Source organism: Microcaecilia unicolor, chromosome 9 (assembly GCF_901765095.1).
Source record: "Microcaecilia unicolor chromosome 9, aMicUni1.1, whole genome shotgun sequence".
Taxonomy (NCBI): Eukaryota; Metazoa; Chordata; class Amphibia; order Gymnophiona; family Siphonopidae; genus Microcaecilia; species Microcaecilia unicolor.
In genome coordinates, this window is record NC_044039.1 from 142,904,734 (window position 1) to 142,932,487 (window position 27,754).

Sequence of the window (27,754 nt, forward strand, 5' to 3'; positions counted from 1 at the left end):
GGGGCACTTCTGCATCCCAACCTCCGGTCCCTGGCTCTCACGGCCTGGATGTTGAGAGCATAGGTTTTGCCTCCTTGGGTCTCTCAGAGGGTGTCTCCCGAGTCTTGCTTGCTTCCAGGAAAGATTCCACTAAAAAGAGTTACTTTTCTATGGCGGAGGTTTGCCGTTTGATGTGACAGCAAGGCCCTAGATCCTCGCTCTTGTCCTACACAGACCCTGCTTGAATACCTTCTGCACTTGTCCGAGTCTGGTCTTAAGACCAACTCTGTAAGAGTTCATCTTAATGCGATTAGTGCATACCATTACCGTGTGGAAGGTAAGCCGATTTCTGGACAGCCGTTAGTGCTTCGCTTCATGAGAGGTTTGCTTTTGTCAAAGCCCCCCATCAAACCTCCTACAGTGTCATGGGATCTCAATGTCGTTCTCACCCAGCTGATGAAACCTCCTTTTGAGCCACTGGATTCCTGCCATCTGAAGTACTTGACCTGGAAGGTCATTTTCTAGGTGGCAGTCACTTCAGCTCGTAGAGTCAGTGAGCTTCAGGCCCTGGTAGCTCATGCTCCTTATACCAAATTTCATCATAATAGAGTAGTCCTCCGCACTCACCCTAAGTTCTTGCCAAAGGTGGTGTCGGAGTTCCATCTGAACTAGTCAATTGTCTTGCCAACATTTTTCCCCGTCCGCATACCTGCCCTGCTGAACGTCAACTGCACACATTGGACTGCAAAAGAGCATTGGCCTTCTATCTGGAGCGGACACAGCCCCACAGACAGTCCGCCCAAATGTTTGTTTCATTTGATCCCAACAGGAGGGGAGTGGCTGTCGGGGAAACGCACCATTTCTAATTGGCTAGCAGATTGCATCTCCTTTGCTTACGCCCAGTCTGGACTGACTCTTGAGGGTCATGTCAAGGCTCATAGTGTTAGAGCCATGGCAGCATCAGTGGCCCACTTGAAGTGAGCCACTATCGAAGAGATTTGCAAGGCTGCGACGTGGTCATCTGTCCACACAGTCACATCGCATTACTGCCTTCAGCAGGATACCCGACGCGACAGTCGGTTCGGGCAGTCGGTGCTACAGAATCTGTTCGGGGTTTAGAATCCAACTCCACCCCCCAGGCCCATTTTTATTCTGTTCCAGGCTGCACTCTCAGTTGGTTAAGTTAGGTCAATCTCAGTTATGTCCTCGCTGTTGCGAGGCCCAATTGACCATATTTGTTTTGAGTGAGCCTAGGGATGCCCCAGTAGTGAGAACAAGCAGCCTGCTTGTCCTCGGAAAAAGCAAAACCTACATACCTGTAGAAGGTATTCTCCGAGGACAGCAGGCTGATTGTTCTCACCAACCCGCCCGCCTCCCCTTTGGAGTTGTGTCTTCCCTTGTCTTTTTCTTTGCTATTTACTGGACTGACGAACACGAGCGCGTTCGGGCGGGAAGACGGCCGCGCATGCGCAGTGTGCGTGCGCACGCGAGGGCTAGCAAACGTCTTTGCTAGTGAAGATCTCCGATTGAAGGGTCTGCCGTGGACGTCATCCAGTAGTGAGAACAATCAGCCTGCTGTCCTCGGAGAATATCTTCTACAGGTATGTAGCTTTCGCTTTTTGAGTTGTCTATATATGAGTAGAAAACCTTGGGGAGGGTGGGTGGGACTATAAGTCTCAATGAGTCATCCAAATTCTCTAGGAGGGGCAAGGAATGACAGTTTGATAAAACAATCAAATTCAGCTAGAAACTCTCTTTTCTCCTTTAAATCTAATTATTCCCAAGAGTTATAGCAGTTTCATCAAGGTAAATGAACCAGTTGTAAGACTAAAGCTGCTTTTTTTTTTTTTTTTTAATCTAGGACTGACAATGGAAAATAAACTGTCAGAACTAGTCCACAGTATATTAGACAAAGAATAAAACAAAAAGGCACACAACTGCTTACAAAACAGTATATGAAAAACAACAAAGCAGTGGAATCAAATGTATTAGCAGATAAGTGGTTTATACCCCTGACGCAGCCTGAGGGCGAAACGTGGCCACGTCGGGTATTGTTCCAATAAATACATTTGATTCCACTGCTTTGTTGTTTTTCATCTATTAGACAAAGAATAATACAGCAAGAGTTAGCATGGTGAAAGACAAGAAACAGTTTGAAAGGCCTATTCTCAAGCATATCGTCTCTACTAATCAGAGCAAGGCAGAAAGGGAGAGATTTCTTTTGTTTGTTTTTTGGATGTGGGTTAGAGAAATACACCACAATACAGATTCACAGGACAAATTAATTAAGCAATAAAGTCTAGAGAATAGATAAATCACATAGCTAAACCTGTAGCCAGAAAGTTGAGAAATTAAGAATAAAATATCATAAGACACTTAGCAGTATTATGGTTCAGGTCCTGCACAGCTTAATGCTGTACAGCCAAATAAAGCATTCCGACCTAGCTGACTTGATTTTAGATGGATTTAACTTAATAACAAACTTATTTTGCCTTTTAAATTCCATAGAATATACAAAGCTGATCTCAGCACTTAAAAATGCATGAAATCATTTAAAATAGGTCTCTAAAACTCCCAAACCGCTCTCTTCCATACGCACATTTTATAGACACCCCAGCAACCCAGACAGCTTGTCTTTGATTTCAGATTATTTGTTTTTTTTTGGGCAGGCATTATTTTTAATTCCATTATGTAGCTTCCCGTTATTCAGGAACTTGTGGGATAGTTGTGTCCATCAGTCAGCAGGTGGAGATAGAGAGAAAACTGAGCATCTAGTCCAGCTTCTCAGTATTTCATATCTCCTGCAGGTGGATGGATACACTTTTCAGCCTCTGGTTCTGAGTGGTTTGTTCCTGGTCCAGTTGGTCAACTGGTCCCCGGTTGAGCTTTGTGGATGACTTGAGTCTATAGTCATATCTGGAGGTCTTCAGTATTGGATCCCTGTCTGTTGTGCCCCGCAAATGTATTTCTTTGTTCCCTCCCTTCACATCTCCCCTGTTTCCTGTGTTGTTCTCCTTTTCCAGCACAACAACCTTAAAAATATTTTAAATTAAATTTAAAGAAAGAAAGGTTTGCTGGATGGTGTGGGACAGAGTATCAGTTTGAGCCTTTCTCTGGGGTCTGATCACACGTGGAACACAGCTGCCATTTTGCTGCATTAGGATCTGTGTTCCCGTTAGTATATTTTGCTCGTACACCAGGCCTGTTTACTGAAGCAGAGGCAGTTGGGGTTGCTGCAGAGTGCTTCAGTTTCTCGCCCTGCTGCCCCTCCGGCTCATAAGAGATCTCGTTTAGACTTCCAGTAGTGGGTAGATGAGGCTATCTCTGCTTCTCCTTCCTTATGTGATGTGGCCTCTGCCTATTCAATGGAGCCATTGTTGAAGGAGCCATTAGAGGAGGGAGATGACCCAAAAGTACTGAGGTTGTTAATAAAGAGGAGCTCAGTACTCTTATTAGCAGTTACCAACTGGCATCAGCAGTTGGTAACAAAAGACGGACGCCATAATGACCAGCTGGAAGTGGGGTTAGCTTATTTGGAGGGGCATAATCGATCGCGAACGCCCATCTCCATGGGTGTCTATGTCCGAGAACGGGTACGTGAAGGGGCGGGACAGACCGTATTTTCGAAAAAAATGGGCGTCCATCTTTTGTTTTCGATAATACGGGTTCTGCCGAGCAAATGCATCGGATTTGTGTGGATTTGAGCTGGGCGGTATCGTTTTTCAGCGATAATGGAAACCGAAGGCGCCCAGCTCAAAAACGAATAACTCCAAGGCATTGGGTCATAGGAGGGGCCAGGATTTGTAGTGCACTGGTCCCCCTCACATGCCAGGACACCAACCGGGCACCCTAGGGGGCACTTGTAACAATTAAAAAAAAAAAAAAAAAAAAGTAAAATACCTCCCAAGTCCATAGCTCCCTTCCTTTGGGTGCTGAGCCCCTCAAATCCCCCCCAAAACCCACTGCCCACAACTGTACACCATTACCATAGCCCTTTTGGCTGAAGGGGGGCACCTACATGTGGGTACAGTGGGTTTTGGGGATGGTTTGGAGGGCTCCCATTTACCAGCACAAGTGTAACAGGTAGGGGGGGATGGGCCTGCGTCCACCTGCCTGAAGTCCACTGCACCCACTAACAACTGCTTCAGGGACCTGCATACTGCTGTGTTGGAGCTGGGTATGACATTTGAGGCTGGCAAACAAAATTTTTAAAGTTCTTTTTTTTTTTTGGTGGGAGGGGGTTAGTGACCACTGGGGGAGTCCGGGGAGGTCATCCCCAATTCCCTCCGGTGGTCATCTGGGCAGTTGGGGCACTTTTTTGGGACTTGTTCGTGAAAAAAAGGGTCCAAAAAAAGTGACCCAAAATCACGCTAAAAACGCCTTTTTTTTTTTTTTTTTTTTAACGATTATCAGCTGAAGGCGGCCATCTCTCCTCGGCCGATAACCACGCCCCAGTCCCGCCTTCACCATGCCTCCGACACGCCCCCGTCAACTTTGTTTGTTCCTGCAACGGAGTGCAGTTGAAGACGCCCAAAATCGGCTTTCGATTATACCGATTTGGGTGCCTTTGCGAGATAGGCGCCCATTTCCCGATTTGGGTCGAAATATGGGCGCCCATCACTTTCGAAAATAAGGCTGTTGGTGGATGATATTCATGACATCTTATGGGTTGTGGCTCACAGTATGTCGTTGGCTGTCACGTCACAGAGGGAAGAGGGAAAATGGGTTGAACTTAAATTTGTTAAAAATTGCCTATCATGCCACAACTAGTTAGAATTTACTCCCATTAGATTTTAGGATAGAAACAAACTACATGTTACCAAAAAATGGTCTTATGTGGATCACAAAGAAAAAAAATTCTAGGCTTTCCTAAATTAAGCAAACATTAAAAAAAATAAACAAGTATTTCTTAAAAATAAGTTTCAGAATTAATTAGTAATTAAATAATTTAATATAGTAACTTGGTGGTTCAGAGGTGTGTCCCAAAATTTAATTCCCTTTTCAATCTCCAACTTCCAGGGGATCATCCATCAACCTTCTGTTACATATTGCACATCTCACCTCCCCCCCCCCCCCCCGCCCCCCACCCAAATAGCCAGACTCATTTCACTGTAATTCCTTTATTCAAAGTGAACCACTCTGTGCCTGTCAAACAGAAGGAGGATAATGGGATAGTCATCTACCTCTGCTCTTTGTCTTAGATTCAGTACCAACTATTAATTATACCTTCTGTTTAGAGTCAGGATGCTGGAATCAAGACCATCACCATGCTGGATGAACAAGGCGGTAAGTTCAGCTCAGTAGGTAATGAGAGAATCGAAGACTACTTTAGCATTGGCTTGCACATTATAATTCAAGGGCAGATGATCAAAAGCAAACGCAGGAGCTAGAGGCCATTAGTGCCAGACTAGCTCCCCCATTTGCCAATGCCCTATGATTAGAGCTAGCGAGCGCATAGTAACAACTAGCTCCCCAGATCTGAGCGTAAGTAGCACGCAAATGCTTTCTATACAGGTCATTAGGTATTTCTCCCCAATGCTCAGCGGGCAGAGTGCCAAATATTGTGCTTCTCCCGTGACAAACCCTGTTCCAGCTCGGAACTAGCATCTAGGGTTTGCAGAGCCATTGGGGAAGAGTGGAGAAACCTGTCTAGCATACATTTGTATGCTTACAGGCCCCCTCCCGCCCCCCAAAAAAGGTTTCATTGGTGGTCTAGTACACCCCCACCCCCGGTACCTTGAAGCAGGAGGATGGAGTTGCACTCGCCCCTCCTGCTTCAAGATATGGGGGGGAGGGGGGGGGATGGGGCACTAGGCCACCAGGACGGGTAGGGGGTGCCCACTTGGCCACCAGGGAAACCTTTTTGCGTTGGGGCATACCCTTACATTGGTCTGTTTTGATGGGTCTGGGCTTTTTGTTTGTTTCTTTGTTTTTGACAGCCTGGACCTGTCAAACAACTTCTGCGAGAGGCTTGTGTCTTAAGCGCATGCCCAGGCACAATACTCCCACAGAAGTGCCCTGATGATCAAAGCTGATAGCATGCATAAATTTGCATGCTGTTAGCTCTGATCATAGGGGCTTTATTTCCCCGTGTTGTTCGGAATAGCACGGGGAAATTGATCATCGACCCCTCAGAAGCTTGAGAAGCACGCAGATAAGACACACAACAGTTCTCAACTCGATCCTTGGGGGCAACTTGTTCAGGATACCCACTTGGTAAATATTTGTATGCAGATATCTTTTTATGTAATCGTCATTGATATCTTGAAAAACCAGCTGGACAGATGGTCTCCACTGCCACGGAATGGAAAATCAACTTTAAGGTTGCCCTGAAACTTGGATCACTGCAACACCTATATTGATATTTGAATGCCAACATAGAGGCAATTTCTACATCATAAATGGGCGACTTTGATTGTTCAAGGCTGGAAACAAGCCTGTTTTACAGAATAGCTAATGTATATACAAATCATTCTATTTAAAGCCCCATTTTAGACAGGACATAGAAGTCAGGACTGGAGTCAGCAGTTCTATTCTCAAGTTTCAAGAATATTTCAGAATATAATCTGTTGACATAGAGGCTGCTGTAAAATACAGGAGAAATGGGCACGTGTATGTGGCATAAATGTCCATTTTTGAAAATGTCCACGGATTGGAAACCTACAGAGTAGTAACATAAACGTGTGTGTGTGTGTGTCAGCAGATGCTTGTTTCTTTGCCATTTTAGAAATATAAATGTGTATTTTCCCAGCACTGTCAGTCAGGTATCCCTTGCCAGTTTTCTTTTGGTGGGATGGAAACCACTGGATAATTAAAGGAGAATCCTTCCCATATCCCTCCAGTAGCATGCTGCTCAGTAAGAGTAGTTTGCTAAAACCTAAACGTGCTTGGTAGCAGGTGTAACTCGATGTCAATTTTTTAGGACATAAACGTTTAGTCACTTCCTGAAATGGGAATAAATGTGTGTTTAACTCTCTACACCCTTGTCATAACATTGTACTTGATGGACCTGTGCTCACTGTTTCCCTGTCCCTCAGGACCACCCCACTGCTCAAACTGCTCTCCTGTGTTACCACTGTTCTCCAATCAAGGTGACATCATCCACTGCACAAGATTTGATCTGCACTACCCTGAGGCGTTTGTGCCGATGGCATGTGACAATGGAGCAGATCCTGCTCTTTGGGGCACCTCCTCACAGGTGCCCCTTGGCCCCTTCTCTTGGCCCTTCTTCCCTTCCTTTCATGCCTCCTATTTAGTTGACACAGCTTCCTTGCTGCTGGCCTCATTCTTGGAAGCTCCCTTCAATGTCCTTGTTCTTTTGCGGACCCACCGTCCTCACCCTCACCCTGTAGGCTCCTTATTCCCATTGCCTGCTGCAGTTTCTGCTCTGACTCCTGCTCTTAAGGTTAGCCTGATCAGCGTGTGTTTTCAGCACAAAGGCCCACTTGTGCTGACCTTTTCTCTTCCCAAGCTTTGGACCTCCTTTTCATTACAGAAACCTGACTTCGCCCAGGCGATTCAGCTACTCTCCTCGAGTTCTGGCCCCCCTGGAATGCTTGCTGTGCACACCTCTCCCATGTTTCCCATCGTGGGGGTGGTGTGGTCTGCCTGTATTCCTTCTCTCTCTGTTTTTCCCTGCCCCACCAAACCCCTTGTAACTTCTGAAGTTTTGCTCCTTCAAGTCTCTATTTTCAGTGTCTTGTTTCATGTGCCCTTCTTTATCATCAACCCTCTTCTGTCTCTGCAGTCAAGCTTGCCACTTTTGTCTCTGAATGTACCTCTTCTGCTTCTGGGTGACTTTAATCTTACACTCTCTGATTCAGTATCTTCTTTCCTATCGTCTGCCACTGCCACTCTAATGCAGCATGTCACTATCCCTACCCATTCTGTAGGTAATGCCCTTGACCTAGTATTTACCTCCTCTTCCCTTTTTATTCCAATCACCCTCACCACCCTCCCAGTGCCTAGTCTGATCACTTATTCATCTCCTCCTCACTCTGTCTGTGTGCCTCTCCCTGCCCTGGTCGTCCCTCATTGCCTGTCTCGTGTCCTCACCGACTCTGTCCTCGAGCTTATCCATGAGGATTTGGCTCTATTATCTCCAGTTTCTCCTTTTGTTCTTCTCTCCATTCAGGCCACCTCTCTTCACTTCTCTCTCTGACATCTACTTGATGCCTGTGCTCCTCTTACTGTCCCCTCCTTTTCGCTTTGTGCGCACACTCCTTGGTTTACCCTCAAGCTCTGCCTTCTTCACCTACATCTTAGGTACACCGAGCAACTCTGGAGCAAGTCTTAAGTACATAAGTAATGCCATACTGGGAAAAGACCAAGGGTCCATCGAGTCCAGCATCTTGTCCACGACAGCGGCCAATCCAGGCCAAGGGCACCTGGCAAGCTTCCCAAACGTACAAACATTCTATACATGTTATTCCTGGGATTTTGGATTTTTCCAAGTCCGTTTAGTAGCGGTTTATGGACTTGTCCTTTAGGAAACCGTCCAACCCCTTTTTAAACTCTGCTAAGCTAACCGCCTTCACCACATTTTCCGGCAATGAATTCCAGAGTTTAATTACACGTTGGGTGAAGAAAAATTTTCTCCGATTTGTTTTAAATTTACTACTCTGTAGTTTAATCACATGCCCCCTAGTCCTAGTATTTTTGGAAAGCGTGAACAGACGCTTCACATCCACCTGTTCCACTCCACTCATTATTTTATATACAGTGGGGGAAATAAGTATTTGATCCCTTGCTGATTTTGTAAGTTTGCCCACTGACAAAGACATGAGCAGCCCATAATTGAAGGGTAGGTTATTGGTAACAGTGAGAGATAGCACATCACAAATTAAATTCGGAAAATCACATTGTGGAAAGTATATGAATTTATTTGCATTCTGCAGAGGGAAATAAGTATTTAATCCCTCTGGCAAACAAGACCTAATACTTGGTGGCAAAACCCTTGTTGGCAAGCACAGCGGTCAGACGTCTTCTGTAGTTGATGATGAGGTTTGCACACATGTCAGGAGGAATTTTGGTCCACTCCTCTTTGCAGATCATCTCTAAATCATTAAGAGTTCTGGGCTGTCGCTTGGCAACTCGCAGCTTCAGCTCCCTCCATAAGTTTTCAATGGGATTAAGGTCTGGTGACTGGCTAGGCCACTCCATGACCCTAATGTGCTTCTTCCTGAGCCACTCCTTTGTTGCCTTGGCTGTATGTTTTGGGTCATTGTCGTGCTGGAAGACCCAGCCACGACCCATTTTTAAGGCCCTGGTGGAGGGAAGGAGGTTGTCACTCAGAATTGTACGGTACATGGCCCCATCCATTCTCCCATTGATGCGGTGAAGTAGTCCTGTGCCCTTAGCAGAGAAACACCCCCAAAACATAACATTTCCACCTCCATGCTTGACAGTGGGGGACGGTGTTCTTTGGGTCATAGGCAGCATTTCTCTTCCTCCAAACACGGCGAGTTGAGTTCATGCCAAAGAACTCAATTTTTGTCTCATCTGACCACAGCACCTTCTCCCAATCACTCTCGGCATCATCCAGGTGTTCACTGGCAAACTTCAGACGGGCCGTCACATGTGCCTTCCGGAGCAGGGGGACCTTGCGGGCACTGCAGGATTGCAATCCGTTATGTCGTAATGTGTTACCAATGGTTTTCGTGGTGACAGTGGTCCCAGCTGCCTTGAGATCATTGACAAGTTCCCCCCTTGTAGTTGTAGGCTGATTTCTAACCTTCCTCATGATCAAGGATACCCCACGAGGTGAGATTTTGCGTGGAGCCCCAGATCTTTGTCGATTGACAGTCATTTTGTACTTCTTCCATTTTCTTACTATGGCACCAACAGTTGTCTCCTTCTCGCCCAGCGTCTTACTGATGGTTTTGTAGCCCATTCCAGCCTTGTGCAGGTGTATGATCTTGTCCCTGACATCCTTAGACAGCTCCTTGCTCTTGGCCATTTTGTAGAGGTTAGAGTCTGACTGATTCACTGAGTCTGTGGACAGGTGTCTTTCATACAGGTGACCATTGCCGACAGCTGTCTGTCATGCAGGTAACGAGTTGATTTGGAGCATCTACCTGGTCTGTAGGGGCCAGATCTCTTACTGGTTGGTGGGGGATCAAATACTTATTTCCCTCTGCAGAATGCAAATAAATTCATATACTTTCCACAATGTGATTTTCCGGATTTAATTTGTGATGTGCTATCTCTCACTGTTACCAATAACCTACCCTTCAATTATGGGCTGCTCATGTCTTTGTCAGTGGGCAAACTTACAAAATCAGCAAGGGATCAAATACTTATTTCCCCCACTGTACCTCTATCATGTCTCCCCTCAGCCGTCTCTTCTCCAAGCTGAATAGCCCTAGCCTCCTTAGTCTTTCTTCATAGGGAAGTTGTCCCATCCCCGCTATCATTTTAGTCGCCCTTCGCTGCACCTTTTCCAATTGTACTATATCTTTCTTGAGATGCGGCGACCAGAATTGAACACAATACTCAAGGTGCGGTCACACCATGGAGCGATACAACGGCATTATAACATCCTCACACCTGTTTTCCATACCTTTCCTAATACCCAACATTCTATTCGCTTTCCTAGCCGCAGCAGCACACTGAGCAGACGGTTTCAGTGTGTTGACGATGACGACACCCAGATCCCTTTCTTGGTCCGTAACTCCTAACGTGGAACCTTGCATGACGTAGCTATAATTCGGGTTCTTTTTTCCCACATGCATCACCTTGCACTTGCTCACATTAAACGTCATCTGCCATTTAGCCGCCCAGTCTCCCAGTCTCGTAAGGTCCTCTTGTAATTTTTCACAATCCTGTGGCGAGTTAACGACTTTGAATAACTTTGTGTCATCAGCAAATTTAATTACCTCGCTAGTTACTCCCATCTCTAAATCATTTATAAATATATTAAAAAGCAGCGGTCCTAGCACAGACCCCTGAGGAACCCCACTAACTACCCTTCTCCATTGTGAATACTGCCCATTTAACCCCACTCTCTGTTTCCTATCCTTCAACCAGTTTTTAATCCACAATAGGACATTTCCTCCTATCCCATGACCCTCCAATTTCCTCTGTAGCCTTTCATGAGGTACCTTGTCAAACGCCCTTTGAAAATCCAGATACACAATATCAACCGGCTCCCCTTTGTCCACATGTTTGTTTACTCCTTCAAAGAATTGAAGTAAATTGGTCAGGCAAGATTTCCCCACACAAAAGCCGTGCTGACTCGGTCTCAGTAATCCATGTCCTCGGATGTGCTCTGTAATTTTGTTTTTAATAATAGCCTCTACCATTTTCCCCGGCACCGACGTCAGACTCACCGGTCTATAATTTCCCGGATCTCCCCTGGAGCCTTTTTTAAAAATGGGCGTTACATTGGCCACCCTCCAATCTTCCGGTACCATGCTCGATTTTAAGGATAAGTTGCATATCACTAGCAGTAGCTCCGCAAGCTCATTTTTCAGTTCTATCAGTACTCTAGGATGAATACCATCCGGTCCAGGAGATTTGCTACTCTTCAGTTTGCTGAACTGCCCCATTACGTCCTCCAGGTTTACCGTGAAGTCAGTAAGTTTCTCCGACTCGTCCGCTTGAAATACCATTTCCGACACCGGTATCCCACCCAAATCTTCCTCGGTGAAGACCGAAGCAAAGAATTCATTCAGTCTCTCCGCTACGTCTTTGTCTTCCTTGATCGCCCCTTTTACCCCTCGGTCATCCAGCAGCCCAACCGATTCTTTTGCCGGCTTCCTGCTTTTAATATACCGAAAAAATTTTTTACTATGTTTTTTTGCCTCTAATGCTATCTTTTTTTCGTAATCCCTCTTGGCCTTCTTTATCTGCGCCTTGCATTTGCTTTGACACTCCTTATGCTGCTTCTTGTTATTTTCAGACAGTTCCTTCTTCCATTTTCTGAAGGCGTTTCTTTTAGCCCTAATAGCTTCCTTCACCTCACTTTTCAACCAGGCCGGCTGTCTTTTGGAGTTTCGTCTTTCTTTTCTAATTCGCGGACTATGTATGGCCTGGGCCTCCAGGATGGTATTTTTGAACAGCGTCCACACCTGTTGTACAGTTTTTACTCTCTCAGTTGCCCCCCTAAGTTTTTTTTTTTTTTTTTTTACCGTTCTTCTCCTTGCACTCCTGCTTCCATCAGCAATTTCTGCTTTCAATATCCTTTTTTTTTTTGGTGGAGGTTCCTGCGGCAAAATGGGAATATTTTAACTGGTGTATCTCAGCCAACTGTCCTCAAGCTGCTTACTGTATTTTACATCTGTCTCCCCTCCCCCCTCCATACACACGGGCACTCCCTCTTACAATCCCTACTTCCTTGCTGACTCCTGGTTGTCCAAAATTTCCTCACTTTGCCAATCATTGATCTCTCAGCCTCAGATCTCCCTGCACCCTTCTACTGCCTGCTCTCCCTCCCCAGAGCCTCTGTTAGATCCATCTTCCCCTTCCTTTGCCCTTTCTGTGTCATGACACTGCTTCAGCCTTCCCTCTGGAGCCTTCCTACTTCGTACCATACATGCTGGCAACCTCTCCTTTTTCCTGGCAGACCCTGACCAGCACATTTACTTAGACAGCTTCCCTCTCTTCTCATCTTCTTCCTTTTCTCTGCTCCAGTCTCTCCCTTGGTCTTATTCTCCCTTTATGGAAGCATGCCCTTGTACACCCTCTTTTTAAGAAATCTTCATCCTACTATCACCCCATCTCCAATCTTCCCTTTTTCTCCAGAATTCTTGAAGGTAGTCCTTTCCCAGTTAGACACTGTCCTCAAACACACCAATGCGCTTCACCTTTATTAATCCAGTTTCCATGGCCACCACAGCACTGAGACTCTTCTGGTAGTCCTTAATGATCCCATTCACTTCTCTCTTGATCAGACCTATTCTGTAATCGTCTCATTTGATCTCTTCTCTGCCTTTTGATATAGTTGACCATACCCCCCCCCCCCCCTTCTTGCCAGCCTTCACTCCTTGGGTATCCATGACACTGTTCTTTCTTAGTTTACAAAGACTCCCCAGTCTATCCAGTACAATCTGGTGTGCCATAGGGCTTCATCCTTTCCCGTGCCCTTTTCAATATATATCTTTCTCCCCTCTTCACCCTTATTCAGGAACAGGGTGCACACCTTTTAGCTACACCAATGACATCCAGATCCTCTACCATGTTTTAGATCCCTCCTCCACACTTTCCTCCCTCAACTGCCTCACCCACTGCTCAAGGAGTACCACCTTTTTATTTTCTTAATGCCTCAAAATGTGAAGCAATTGTCTTCCTTTGGCTCCATTCTCCCTTGCCTCTGTGCCCCATTCTTGATGGCTGCCTCCTTCCATTCTGTGATACTGTTAAAATCATGGGCATAACCTTCGACTCTCAACTGTCCTTCAAGAGTCAGATCAATTCTGTTGTTTTCTCCACCATTTTTGCTCTCATCACATCCACTCACTACATCCCCTGCTTGACCCCTCACTTATACACACACTCCTTTTTTTTTCCATCATTATTTCACACATTGACTACTGTAACTTGTTATTGCCTATCTTCCCCTCTACTCAAACATCTCCAGATCATGTAGTCCACCAAACAAAACCAAAGCACAACAATTCTCCAAACCTCCCCTGCCCCCCCAAGTCAATACTTGATGGAAGCACCTTTGGCAAAAATTACAGCTGTGAGTCTGTTGGGATAAGTGTCCGCCAACTTTACACACCTTTATTTTGTCAATATTAGACTTTTCTTTTATAACATTGATAAATGGTAATCTTCAAGTTATACCACATATTTTTATTGAATTCCTCAGATTCTACTTTTCGTAGGAATTTGTGTACCTCCACCCTTGTGGTGGTTTGGCTTGATTGCTCTGACTGGGCCACTAAGAATATTTACCTTCCCCCCCCCCCCCCCCCCCCCCCAATTGTTACTCTGTTTTGGCTGTTTTTTTCAGGTCACTGTCATGTAGAAAAGTGGCCATCTGTCCCTGTTCAGCTTTCTTGCAGAGGGCATAAAGTTTCCCCTCGAGGATTTTCCGCTACCTTTTCTCTATTTGTTGTCTCTTCTGTCCTAAAAAGGTGCCCCAAGTGAGAAACATCCATAATATGATGCTGGGACTGCCATGCTTCACCATAAGAATAGTGTTCTTTGGATGATGTGCTGTTTTGGGTTGCGCCAAACATAAACACTGTATTCAGGACAAAAAGTTCTATTTTATCTTTCTCAGGCTACATGGTTACAGTATCTTCAATGATTGTATTTCTTGACATTTCAGATGGGATTTGAGGTGGGCTTTCTTCTTGCCATCCTACCATACAGATCAGATTTGTGGAGTGCTTGGAATAGTGTCACATGTACACTTTGAGTCATAGCCATGAAAGGCTGTAGCTTTTCAGAAATGCCATTGACCTGTTGCTTGCTTTTCTGATAATTCTCCTTACTCAGCCATCCAGTGGAGGAATGGTCTGATTTAGGCATGGTCATGGTGGTGCCTTTCACTTTCCATTTCCTGACCATACCCTGAGGGATAATGAAGGACCTTGAAATTCTTTTATATCCATACCTTCATCTCTGCGTTTTCACAACTTTATCCCAGGGGATTTTTTTCCCCTGATCTTTGGTGTTCTTGTTTGGGTCTTTTGTTCCCTCTGCTACTAGGTGCCCTTCAAGCAAACAGGAAGTGCTGAATTTTATTGTTATGTAAATCAGTAGAGTTAAACATCTGTTCTTTTAAATGTGGTTAACTTACACCAGAGCTTAAAATATTTGGACTACTCCAGAAGTACAAAGTAGGTGGACACTTGTTCTAGTGCTTCTCAGCCCTCTTCTGGAGGCACACCCGGCTAGTCAGGTTTTCAGGATTACCACAATGGATATGCCTGGGAGAGAGTTGTGTACAATATGTCTCCACTATAAACGTATTTTGTGCATATTTATTATTGCAATCCCAAAAATCTGACTGGCTAAGTGTGTCCCCCAGGAGAGGGTAGAAAAGCACTAACACATCCAACCATGTTTTTTTTACCCATTTCATTATCTAAGGATTTCTGGATTTGGCTGTTATGGGGATAGGATGTGTGGATATGTGGAATAAACATTGTTTTAATGCACGTTTACTTTCTGGCTATAAGGCAACAAAAGGCAAGCCTTTTGGAAAGGAGTATAAACTTTCTATAACCAAAATTCTTACAGACTGATGTAAGATATCCCTGGGTTTAGAGCAGTTTGACTCTTTTGGGCAAAACGTGAAGATTATAGATCATAATATAGTATAAAAGTGATCCATTGAAGCATTTCACACTTCCTCTCTATATATTTGCATTTAGAGCAACTGAACCGTATAGAAGAAGGAATGGACCACATAAATAAAGACATGCGGGAAGCAGAAAGGAATTTGACTGAGCTGAACAAGTGTTGTGGTCTCTGTGTATGTCCTGGCAGTAGGTCAGTGAACTAATCGATGTCCACACTTGACAAATCCATGAGACCAGGGGCCCAAGTTAATTTTGATTTATAAAAATCACTCTAGCACAGCTGCCTGAAAAATTCCACCATGTGCAAGTGCATAGGGGTATTTTTAGTAGGTTGCTACATGTATGTATTAACTTATTTCCCTGCGTATTTTAGTATAACACACAAGAAGGACTCAGGTGGGTGTAATTCAAGAGCAAGCACTTGAAAAGCCCAGCAGAGGGCTGTCATACTGCCAGGCAGGCAACTTGTGTTACTAGCCTACTGCACTCCTGAAATCCAAACATAGCGTTACTGTACTGAGACAGCTTTACAGTACTGAGACAGAATTGGCAAATATGTGCCAAGATGCATTACACACTCTTCTGTAAAATAGCACAAATGTAATGTGGTTTGCAACTGCAGTTGGGCAGCTCATGGGAGTGACATTCACAGCTTACAAGAATACTATCAGCTGCTTGCATTAGTTATGCCCACTTACTCCAGCTGTTGACATGGTGTAAGTGATCGTGCCTAAATTTTGGTGCACTAAAGTGGGTTTACGCTAGTGTTATGTCTTAAGTGTGCCTAAGTGCTGTAACAGGAGTTGGTGCCCCTCATGCTTCATTGTGGCACCTAGAATTTACCTCCAAAATATGCAGTTGCTTCACTGCAAAGGAAGGCTTGGGGTAAAACAGATAGCAAAGTTGGGTACTAAGAGATGAGAGGTAGATTTGAAAATGTTGACTTTGTACAAGATTTTTTTTTTCTGCCCATAGAACACCAGCTATAAACTGAAGTTGATTTTTATTTTGAATTTCTTTAAAACTGACATACATCTTTCTACTTATGCATATTGAGAAGGCCAACTTTACAGCTGGAGTTGACTTAACCTTTTTCAATAGCCTTCAAGTTTTGCTTCTGTTACTCTTGTCAGTGTGAAGGTGAAATGGGGTTCCCCCACCCCACAGGACAGAACTTCATTTTCAAAACCAGATTTATCTGAAAACTTAAAATTTTGCTACTTTGCCTTAAAGGAGGCTAAAGGGTAAAAGGTCACAGATTTCATATATTGCCTTTCTGAGGTACAACCAAAGTAGTTTACATTTATTATATTCAGGTACTTTCTTGGACCCTAGTTCTCAGCCTACTTCACTAACCATTTGGCTGCTATTCCACTACTCTACAAGATGCAAATCTGGGTTTAAAATTCACAGTTGTAGTCTTGTGTGCCATGGTGCAGGAGACTGAGGTTGCTGGATTTTGACATGCCATAAATATGATGTGCTCAGTCCCAGGAAAAGAGTTGTGATGAGACTCTACCAATCAAAGGGGACAAGCTGAGGGCAAATTCTCAGAAAACATCTCCCCTAGTTTTCTTGGTCCCAATGTCACCTGGGCATGTTACTTGAGCTGGGAGTTAGAAGGGTTCTATGAAAGGGGGGGGAAATTGAAAAAATCCATACAAAATCAGAATGTACATTTTTGAGTTAGAGAATGGCAAATCTTTAAGTTGAAATTTAACTTTTGTCTGACATTGTCCATCTCATAAAACTGCTGAATCGGGGTCAGAATAATTGGTAACTGTCCCTCCTGACAAAATTTCAGGAAAAACAAATATCACGTGTTGTGATGAAATGAGTGAGTGGATACTGTGATTTACCTGCCATATGAATTTATAGCTGTAATTACAGTAGAATTATCTGAATGTTAATGGCGGAGTCAGCCATGAGGTAGGATATCCCTGTGTTCATCATAGTACAGAAAAAGTTCTCCATTGTTGGACAGCATTATGTATATAGGGCTTTATATGTATTTTATTTGGAGAACTCACAGCTTTTTCAGTAGTAGATCAAGGTGATTTACATTCAAGTACACTAGATATTTTTCTGCCTCTGGAGGGCTTACAATCTAAGTTTGTACCTGAGGCAGGGAAGGGTTAAGTGTGCTGATAACTGCTAAGTGACACACGCATACATATTTGATTCCACTGGAAAATGTGCCCAGCAATAGTACCTGTGGCACACGAACACCAATATTTTGTACCCTCCTAAAACCCCCTAATTTTCTGGAAAAGAAACACTTGAGTTGGCAATTCATTAACATCTAAGACTAGAAAGCCAAATTCATATTCATTGAACAAGTAAAAACCTTGTCTACCTTGTTTTTCATTCCTTACCTCTGTTTTTGTTGCTGAGTTTTTTCTATATTTCTACTAGACACACACACGCTCACTCACTCTGTTGTCAGCCTCCTTTCCTATCCTGACTGCTGCATTTTAATGGCAGTCATTCATATCGTACTCCCCTGCCCTTCTCTGGCTGGTTATACAGCCTCTACAGAGCCTTTTCAGCTTGCATCTCAGAGAGGAAGATGAGAAGCAGCACTGATGACATTCCCTGAGAGGGAAAAATAGAGAATGCAAGGAGTTAAATGAAAAGAAAATACATAGAAAGGAAGAAAAATTCTAAGGGTAGAACTGGCCAGGAAGCATCAACAGAGGACATGGGTACTTTGGGAAAACTATTACAAGGAAGATTTAGAGAAGGGATGAGATGAATGAAAAAAAATAGCTGGAAAAAGTGAAGTGTGTGAAAAGGAATGGGAAGGGCAAGTTTCCAACGCTATAGTTACATAAAGTGGCATTCTGAAAATTGTGCTCCCAGTCTGCAGGTTAGTGTATGAACTCTTCCAAAGTGTATGTGCTTTTAAATGCATCATCACAGAGGCTGGGGGAGTGGGAAGGGGAACAATCACTTACATAATTTTGGTCAGAAAAACTATCCACAGAGAACACGTGCAAGTTTTGATAACTGGTGCAAAATTCATGGGTTAAAATACCTATAGACTTTGCATCTTTGTACACAGTTGGAAAATTGCCCCCCCCTCCCCCCCCCCCACTGTGAAGAAAGATACATGAAGGAGAGGCCAAGAGATTCAGAGGTTGAGCCACCAAAGCGGTGTTCAATGCAGGGCTTGGGAGCCAGTGCAGGCCCCATCAACCCTGTGTGGCTCTCTAACTTTCCCTCTCCACAGTGTTGCCACTGGCACTACATCCATATCAGTTATTCTGTTTTCTGCCTCCACTGCTCAGCTCTCTCTAAGTCTGAGCCCAAACCCCTTCACTATTAATGCCGAGAGCAGTATGGGAGATTGGGTACTGAGCTGCTCAGACTTGCTAAGAGTTGTGTAGTTCTAGAAGAAACCAGAATAGCTGTTCTAGGGGTGGCAGTAACAACAAATCTGTGGAGTAAATATAGGAGGCTTAGGAGGATTTAAAAAAAATAAGTGGTTGAGGGGGGGGGGCTAGCTTGAAGGTGTTGGAAATGAAGACAGGATAGTGGAGAATGGTGGAGATTAGCTGGGACAGAGTTGGAGCAGAGGAGCTGGGGAATGGTGATAGAGAATTTGTGGGTATACTTCATTTTAGTTACACAAATTACTCAGAATGTTCCTGAGCAGCTGGGCTGACAGTATGAGAAGGAGAATTCCTTAGGACAGCTTCCATTAAAGGAGGAGGACTCTTGACCCCCTCTAGTGTGCTGTCTGCGTTGTCTAGCAATAATCTGTAAGGGTAATGTAATTTTGATGTACTGCCTTTCTAAGGTACAATCAAAGTGGTTTACATTTATTATGTGCAGGTACTTTCTCTTCCATAGGGAGCTCCCAATTTTGTACCTGGGACAATGGAGGGTTAAGTGACTTTATCTTTGCTCTCATACTGAAATTTTTTTGCCAACATGGATACACTAATGAATAGATCTTATGGTGTAGCATGGCAGATATAGAAAGCTATCCATGAGGGTGAAGGAAATGGAGCTTCATTTTTGAGGGATTACTATGAAGAAAAAGACAGGAACAATGAATTGTTTTCCTAGAGTCTACAACATAATTTTTTGTTAGCGATAAGTATTACTTTAACAGAAGGAGAAATGCTGTTGATAACTGTTACTAACACTGAAACGCTTTTGGTGTAATGTTCTTTATCATCTTTGTAATGAGTTTTCATTAACATTTCATGCTCTTTCTTAATTCACATTTAAAGAAAATAGTGGACTGTTTTATACCTGCTTTGCCCAGTTGGCTCTGCTTATGCTGCTCTAATTAAGCTTTCCCATCTGTTGGCTCTGCAAGCTTGACTTCCTGGGAAGATTTGCTCCTTCTGCTTTTTGCCCTTATCTGAGAAATGTTTTGATTCCGTCTGCTGCCTCCTCTCTCTGAATGCATTTGAGATTGTTCCAAAGCCCTGCTGCCACACATTGGTTAACATTGCTGCTGCCTGACACAACCATACGTGTCCTGTGATACCAGAAATTGTCCACTTTCCAGTGTCGTTCAAAGTACTAGGTCAAAGTTCTTAAGTAAAAGTACAAATAAATGTATATTTTAATACTGAAGTAAAAGTACAGTGAAAAACACAAAAAATGTACTTAAGTGAAAATAAAAATATTATTGCCTAATGTAATACTTTTTGAGTAAAAATACCACAACTTCAGTGAATGCAAGTATTAATGTTTTTATCCCAACAACTTTATTGCTCTACAATTCAATCCACTTTGCTTTCAGTAAAACTAAATTTTTGAAAATGACTATCACTCATACAAGTGTGCTTGTGTCATTAATCATCATAGCTAAGAAGGTCAACAACTGCACTAGAAAAAAGTGGATTGTTCAGTCTGATTAAAAAGTTCCTTCAAATCAGACCAGGCTGCAAATATTACTGATGTCTTATGACTTGGTCTGCAGGTATTGATCAAGGGCATCTCTGTTTGAAACACTTGACTTCTGTATAGCAAATATCATTATTGTCATTATCTGCATTGAAAGTAGTACTGTCTAATTCATCACTTGCATCTTCTTCTTTACCTTTGTTACCATCGTCATGCTGTCCAATTACAAAGAAATTTTGGAATCATTGTTTTTCTAACAATTTTTTCATTTGATGGCAAACTCTGAATATCTTCGAGAACTGATGCAAGAACGTCAAATGTGTGGGAACCTTTCAGTCTTAAGACCAGACAAGCAGACTTTGTCACTAAAGACTCTATCAATCCAGTGTACAATCACCCCAATGTAAAATGTTCCATGGGTGACTAGCAGTCTGTTGTGATAGACATATGTCTGTTCACCAAGAATTGCTACCAGCTTCATCTCCATCTCCACTTCAAAGTGACTCAGCTCATCACTGTTCTGTTTTGCTGGAAACCACGAACCAGTTCAACAAACACAGGCAACTCCACAGTTCTTTTAGGCTATATTCACTGAACAGCAAACTTTAAGATGAGATGATTCACAGTTTGCGTGACAAAGCTTGCAATAGTAAAATCCCATTCACAATTTTGCTGTTTCATTTGGTTTACTGAGGAATCATCATTTTACATCTCGCTTCTGCTTTTCAAGCATCAGATGTAACCGAGTAAAAGTAGTAAAAATTGGTTTTAGTTCAGTAAAGGTAACAAATGTTATCCTGTACTTCTTTACAAGTAAAAGTAACAAAACATTTACTTAAGTACAGTAACGAGTTACTTAGTTACTATACAACAGTACCACTGTTGGGCCATACTCTGAGGCAGCTGAATCTCCACATTTGTTTCCGAGAATTGAATTGAAGCACCACCTGTGGTTAGCAGTCAGGTGGCAGTGTTCATTTGTTGTCTGTGTGAAACACTGAATGTGCATGAACTGGTTTTGGTTGTTGTTCCTCTCTTCTATTAAGGCCAAAATAACCACCTCCCTCTCTTCACTTGAACTCCTATTTAAACTGTTTACATCATTAGGAATGTAATCTGTTTAGTTCTGTATTTTTTTTTTTTTTTTACCAGTTGTCACTATTCTCTCATCTCTTCTCCTTTTCCCTCCCCCTTTGCTTACTAAAACTGAAGATTTAACACAGGAGGCTGAAGCCAGCTAACTGCTCAGAGTGGATGTTAGGATAATTAAACTCTTGATACCCAGCCCAGCTGTTGAAAAGGTGATGTTTCTGTGGTTGCATGTTTGCATGCCTGTGTTGTCTGCATGCAGAACATCGTAGGAATGGTGATTGTCATATTGTGATGTCTGCTAGATGTGAGCTTTTGCTGTTAATGAAACGTGAGTTTAAAAAACAATGTAAGCAGCCTTGAGAGGAGAGGGAAGAGAATTTGCATTTCGAGTTCGGATACAATTGTTTCTTTTCAACGCCAACCTCAAGACAAGTTTCATATTCAAGTAGAGTTGGGCATTTGCCCCAGAGGGCTTAAGGCCCCTATTTACTAGCCCACAGTAAAATGGCACATTTGTTCACTATTGTACTGCAGGATCCATGGTTACTTATGTCCTGGTGATTGCTGCTTGACAAGCAGGGGCGTATCTGCATGGGACCACAGGGGCCTGGGCCCCCGCAGATTTCGCCCTGGTCCCCCTCCCTGCCGTCAACCCTCCCCCGCTGTGTACCTTTGCTGGCGGGAGGCCCCAACCCCCGCCAGCCGAGGTCCGACCCGAAGTCTTCATATTTCGTCTTCCTCCGACTCCTCCGTGGCCATGCTGTAAGTAACGCTGCTGATTCGTTGAATCCAGTTCGGAGTCTGACGTTGCAGCAAAAATGTGCCCCCCCCCTCTGGCTCTGGCCCCCCCTACCGCCGGATTCCATATACGCCCCTGTCGTAGTGGCTGCTAGGGGCGTCAGCCACTGTTCAGGAATGACAGGGAAGTACACCTGCCCCCTGCTGTCCCCCAGGTTCTCCTTTAGGTGCTGTGGGGAGAATGTGTACAGAACCTTGAGTCATCTGGCTACAATCCAGGAGGTTGGAATGGGTTCATAGGGACACCCATGTTTTGTTGGGGATTGGTGAAAGTGGGGAGATGCTGCAGCTTTATTTTGTTCATGCTCACCTATTAGGGCTTTATATGTATGTGTGTGTGTGTATATATATATATATATATATATATATATATATATATATATATATATATATATATATATATATATATATATAATTAATTTTTTTTTAAATCTAGGAATAAAATTTTCATTGTGATGTGCACTATTTGCCAGCTTAGTAAACAGACCCCTTGTATTTGTACCTGAGGTAATAGAGGGTGAAGTGGCTTCCCAAGGTCCATGGGAGACATGAGATTCAGACTTGGCTGCTTCTGATTCAGCTTGCTGCTCTAATATCCAGTTCTAAGCTAATCTGTCACTGACTGCCTGTAAGCAAGGCCTTCCAAGTCACTTTATGCCTTCAGAACCTAGTTATCATGGAAAATTAGTATTAACAAGCAGTCTACTACTAACAGCAGGGCTGATATAGAAAGCTACTACAAGGTATACATGTACATTACTGGGTGTGTAATGCACAAAGGGATTCAGTACAGAGATTAACTTGTATGATAAACATGAGCACACAGCATATTAAAATGAATGGTAATGAAGCCATTAGGCATTCTTCCACAATCTGTGATCATAGCAGGTACCTGCAACTTTAAAAGATAGAATTGGAGGCAACAGCTCTGTAAGCAGGTCCAAAGAAAACAAAAGTATCAGCACAGTTTAATGAAGAGTCTCCCCCTCCCTGTTTCCTGCATATGAACTTTTCTGGCGCTCTAACTCCCTTGTTTTTGGTCTGTTTTGGGTTGTCTTCCGCCTTTTTTGTGTTTTGTTCTGTCCTTACGGGAGATTTGGACTTCCTTTTTTTGTATGCTTGTGAACTGGAAACATCAGTCTCTCAATAAATTTTTGTGATGGTAGTATTTATGTGCAAAATATTCCAGCTTATGCAAAAATGTGTGCGGGCAATTTTTGTTTTCATCAGACATGCACACAGTGAAGCCACACTTAACTGCAGAACTTTTGTGCTCATGCATCTGGTAGGCTTTATTTATTTGTTACATTTGTACCCCACATTTTCCCACCTATTTGCAGGTTCAGTGTGGCTTACATAGTACCTTAAAGGCATTCACCAGTCGGTTGATAGCAAATACAAGATTATATTGTGGTCTAATGAGGTTGGTGTGTATTAGGCTCCATGAGGGTCGAAAGGAAAGAAGATTGTAGATTGTCCAGTACGATCATTGGTTATGCTGTGCTGCTGGGTGTGGGGATTTACGTTGGATCATTTGGGTAAGTCTTTTTGAAGAGATTGTTTTTCAGTTATTTCCTGAAATTTAGGTGGTCATGGATTATTTTCACAGCTTTTGGGAATCCATTCCATAGTTGTGCGCTTTTGTAGGAGAAGCTGGATGCATAAGTTGTTTTGTATTTAAGTCCTTTGCAATTTGGATAGTGTAGGTTTAGGTATGATCGGGATGATCAGATTCTGTTTCTAGTTGGTAGATCTATCAGGTCTGTCATGTATCCAGGGACTACGCCGTAGATACTTTTGTGGACCAAAGTGCAGATTTTGAAGATGATCCGTTCTTTGATTGGGAGCCAGTGCAGCTTTTCTCGGAGGGGTTTAGTACTTTTGAATCATGTTTTACCAAATATCAGCCTGGCTGCTGTGTTTTCGGCGGTCTGGAGTTTTTTTGTGAGTTCTTTACATCCCGCATAGATTCCATTGCAGTAATCTGCATGGCTTAGGACCATTGATTGTATTAGGTTTCAAAAAATTTCCCTCGGAAAGAAAGGTTTTAATCGTTTAAATTTCCACATTGAATAGAACATTTTCTTTATTACGGAGTTTACTTGGCTTTCCAGAGTAAGGTTGCGATTGATTGTGACGCCGAGTATTTTTAGGCTGTCTGAGGTAGGGAGGGTGTGTTTTGGGGTGTTTATGGTTGTGGGTTAGTACTTGTTATGTTGAGAGGATGAGGCAGTGTGTTTTTTCAGTGTTCAGTTTCAGTTGGAATGAATTTGCCCAATAGTCCATGATGTTCAGGTAGTCGTTGATTTCATTGGTTATTTCTGTCAGGTCATGTCAGAAGGGAATGTAGATTGTAACATCATCTGCATAGATGAACAGGTTGAGGCCTCGATTGGATAAGGATTTTGCCAGTGGGATCATCATCATGTTGAAGAGTATTGGTGATAATGGTGATCCTTGAGGTACGCCGCAGGCTGCTTTCCACGGTGGTGATATGTTTGAGTTTGATTTAACTTGGTATGTTCTGGTGGTTAGAAAACCCTTGATCCAATTAATTACATTTCCAACAATCCCGAAGTGCCAAGGAGTCTTAGTATTATATTGTGGTTTACCATGTCGAATGCGCTCAACATGTCGAATTGGAGGAGAAGTATGCATTTGTCTATGGTTATTTCCTGCTTGAATTTGGCCAGGAGAGTGACTAGGACAGTTTCAGTACTATGGTGGGGGCGGAATCCTGTGATTTGTGAAATATTGAGAGCTTGTCCATGTATTCCGTGAGCCTTTTGGTCACCGAGCTCTCCATCAGTTTGACTACTAGTGGGATAGATGCAACTGGGCGGTAATTGGTGAGATCGTTTGTGTTTTTCTTAGTGTCTTTTGGTATTAGGGTGAGTAGGATGTTACCATATTCCTCAGGGAAGAGACCTTGTTGTAGCATGAAGTTTAGGTGGGATGTGAGGTCTGTTGTGAAGCAGCCAGGGGCGGATTTAAGTAGGTGACTGGGGCATATATCCAGTTTGCAGTGGGTGTTGGCGAACCTATGAGTTTCTTGTGTGACTGATTCGGTGGTGAGGAGAGTAAATGTTGATCAGATACGGTCAGCTGGGTATCCACCAGGGCTTAGGTCCAGGTTGTTGAAGAAGTTTTCGATATGTCGGTGTTGTGATGAGGAAGCGTGCTATGTAATTTTATTATTTTTTTCCTTAAAGTAATTAGCAAGTTTGTCTGCAGGTAGGATATCTGTGTTGGTTGTGGTGAAAGGGCTGGTGTCTAGTAACTTATTTACGATTTGAAATAATTTCTTCAGATCTTTGTAATCTGGTCCTATTTTAGTTTTGTAGTAGGATATTTTGGTTTGTCTTATTGATTAGGCACAGATTGTGTGTGCTTTTGAGTTTATATCTCATTTGCTGCTTATAGTGGTTCTCAACCCAGGCCCTGGGGCACACCAGCCAGGTGTATTTTAAGGATATCCACAGGGAACATTCATGAGAGAGATTTGCATGTGCTGCTTCCTTGGTATGGAGATCTATCTTGTACATATTCATTGTGGATATCCTGAAAAACCTGACTGGGTATGCCCTGAGGACTGGGTCGGGAAGCACTGGTTTACTGCTTGGTCACTGTTTATCTTCTTACTAGTTTTGCAGTAGAAGCTGCACATTCAGCCATTGGCACACGGCTTCACAAGGTGGCATTCTGCATAAACTCCAGTGTGCTCTGACATAGTGGGCCCTGTGGTACAGTAAATAACTTATGTTTTGACAGCAGCATCATGTACTGGTTTGGGAAAATTTGTACCTGGAAGGTAGTCTTCACAGATCCTTTCTATGTCATCCTGCGCCATTTCCAAAAAATTATTGTGGAACAAAAGAAGTACTTGGAATCTGCTGCATGGCTTCAGTTAGAAACCCCAAATCTTTCCTAGAAACAAACAGGTAGAGGCTCTGTCTAAGATAATCCCATGCTGGAATTGTGCCCCATGGAATTTAGACAGAAAGGCAACACGGAGGGAGAGAGAGCAGAGTAAAACAATGTAATTCCTGGTATCCAAGAGCAAAAACTAGTCGTGTTAATGCATTTTCTGGCCAGTAAGTTGATCCACTGGTGTTGGTTGTATATTGTGCAGAGCACAGTACAGTTATGAACAAGAGCGTGGCAGTTTTAAAACTTATGCATGAAGACTATAAATGCAACATAAATTTTCAGTTTAGTAAATGAGGTTTGATTTTCATTTATAAGTGAAATATACTTTTACATCTCCCTCCTCTTTACCAAAGAAGTTCACAGATAGCAGTAGAGCTTGCATTTCTCTGTATGCTGTGACATGCAAAGTGTAGGCGCTCTGTGCAAGTGGCCACATTACCCTTCCATCCCCCAGTAGTTCAATGAGAATGATTGCCCTCAGACTCATGGAGAACACTGTCATTCATGGTCAACTGTAAATGAGCACTACAGGAAATCTATAGCCATAATATAACAGGCATGGAAAAATCTGCAGAGCCCACGGTTTCTCTTTGTTCAGTATATTTCCAAAAAGTAAATATCTGTGTCTTTCATCAAAAGCATCTGTTTTGTTCCAGGGCAAAAAGCTTTGAGACCGGTGATGCCTACAGAAAGGCCTGGGGTGGTGGCAGTAAAGGAGAGGGAACCTCAGGAGATATAGTGTCCGATCAGCCAGGTCGTGTCTCCAATGGCCAGCATCAGAGCGGGGCTGGAGCAAGTGGTCCGTATGTCAAACGGTAATCCTTTCTCATGTGACTATGCAAAGCGGCCATCCTCTATAATCATACTAACTGCTGTTACTGTTGCTGTATTTCTCTTTCACAAAAAGTGTTATCACCAAACAAAAAGGAAATGAGATATATCTGTGCATCCAGTTTTACTTCTTAAATAAATCCCAAAATGAAAGCTTAGACAGTTTTTTGATCTAGTGGCACATGGACCTTAAAATATATAGTGCATGTAAAAAAAAAATATATATATATATATATATATATAAAATTGTCAATCTTAATAGAGTTGAGTGGGAAGGATTTGTAAAATGCAGGCTTTTTTTTGTTGACAGTGTAACCAATGATGCTCGAGAGGATGAGATGGAGGAGAACCTTCAACAGGTTGGCAACATCATTGGAAACCTGAAAAGCTTGGCTATAGATATGGGCAATGAGATTGATAACCAGAACAAGCAGATAGATGAAATTAATAAAAAGGTGAGTACAAGAAAGCCTCTGTTTGGGCACATTCACAGAATTGCATGCAAGCTAGCATCTCCAGCTATAACCAAGAGCTGTGGTGCAAGATGTACTGGAAGATATGGTAATTGTCTGCTGTAGACCTGGCAGTTTATTTCTGCTCCTTTTGGGGGAGTCTAACTCGGTTAGAACCAGAGTGGAAATATGGTGCCATGAATTTTTTGTTTACCTAGATTTTTTTTAACCATCTTGTATCTTCTTACAACTAATCTTTTCATCCTGCCATTGCAGTGAGAGTCCTCTGCCTAAGCTCCTTTCAGAAAACTGCAATCATGAGCCTTAAATCTGGTCCCTTTACTGTCACCAGTTGTGGTGCTTCAGCTCTTTTGGCTCCTTGTGGATTTGCCATTGTCCTGCCCTTTCTTTCTTTTGGACCTCCATCCATGTAGGGGGTTTTCCACTTGTGCTGTTGGTCATCACTGAGCAACAGGTTGTTTCTTCCTCCCCACCTCCATGGATGCTGCTTTTGAAGCATGTCCAGTCCCAGCTGACTCAGAGAGCAGA

The 27,754-nt window shown here is 43.2% G+C and overlaps 1 protein-coding gene across 2 annotated transcripts in view; it reads left to right on the forward strand.

The window, feature by feature from the left end:
* The window catches only part of SNAP23 (synaptosome associated protein 23), a 90,673-nt gene that overhangs the window by 60,533 nt on the left and 2,386 nt on the right, over nucleotides 1–27,754 (forward strand). For both annotated transcript variants that reach the window (XM_030214466.1, XM_030214465.1), the window contains exons 4-7: nucleotides 5,217–5,265; nucleotides 15,309–15,426; nucleotides 26,579–26,737; nucleotides 27,064–27,208. In XM_030214466.1, the coding sequence (XP_030070326.1) occupies nucleotides 5,217–5,265; nucleotides 15,309–15,426; nucleotides 26,579–26,737; nucleotides 27,064–27,208 (471 nt within the window). The remainder of the gene's footprint in view (nucleotides 1–5,216; nucleotides 5,266–15,308; nucleotides 15,427–26,578; nucleotides 26,738–27,063; nucleotides 27,209–27,754) is intronic.